The sequence below is a fragment of the Nestor notabilis genome, unplaced genomic scaffold (assembly GCF_000696875.1).
Source record: "Nestor notabilis isolate BGI_N333 unplaced genomic scaffold, ASM69687v1 scaffold25570, whole genome shotgun sequence".
NCBI classification, from domain to species: domain Eukaryota; kingdom Metazoa; phylum Chordata; class Aves; order Psittaciformes; family Psittacidae; genus Nestor; species Nestor notabilis.
Window position 1 is genome coordinate 2,806 of NW_009911913.1, and position 389 is coordinate 3,194.

The 389-nt window shown below is 65.3% G+C and overlaps 1 protein-coding gene across 1 annotated transcript in view; it reads left to right on the forward strand.

The window, feature by feature from the left end:
• The window catches only part of PYROXD2 (pyridine nucleotide-disulphide oxidoreductase domain 2), a gene marked incomplete at its 5' end in the record, with an annotated part of 4,272 nt that overhangs the window by 2,473 nt on the left and 1,410 nt on the right, over positions 1-389 (forward strand). The window contains 2 exon segments of the mRNA XM_010017005.1: positions 1-137; positions 213-347. Coding sequence (XP_010015307.1) covers positions 1-137; positions 213-347 — 272 coding nt within the window.

Sequence of the window (389 nt, forward strand, 5' to 3'; positions counted from 1 at the left end):
TGCTGTTGCACCATGTGATGGGCGAGCTGGAGGGACGGCGGGGGGCCTGGGGCTACGTGTCTGGTGGGATGGGAGCCCTGTCCCAAGCCATTGCCCATGCAGCAGCTGCCAGGGGAGCCCACATCTTTGCTGAGAAGGTATGGGTTGCCGGGGGGGCAGCCTGCAGGCAGTGGGGATGCTCTTGGTGAAGTCTGTCCCCTCTGCCTGCCCAGGCTGTGTCCCGTGTGCTGCTGGGCAGGGGTGGGCAGGCGCAGGGTGTTGTGCTGCAGGATGGGACGGAGGTGAGGAGCAAACTGGTGCTGTCCAACGCCTCCCCCCAAATCACCTTCCTGGAGCTCATCCCCCAGGTACAGGGTGCAGGGGGATGGTGGAGGCTTGGCATGGCAGTG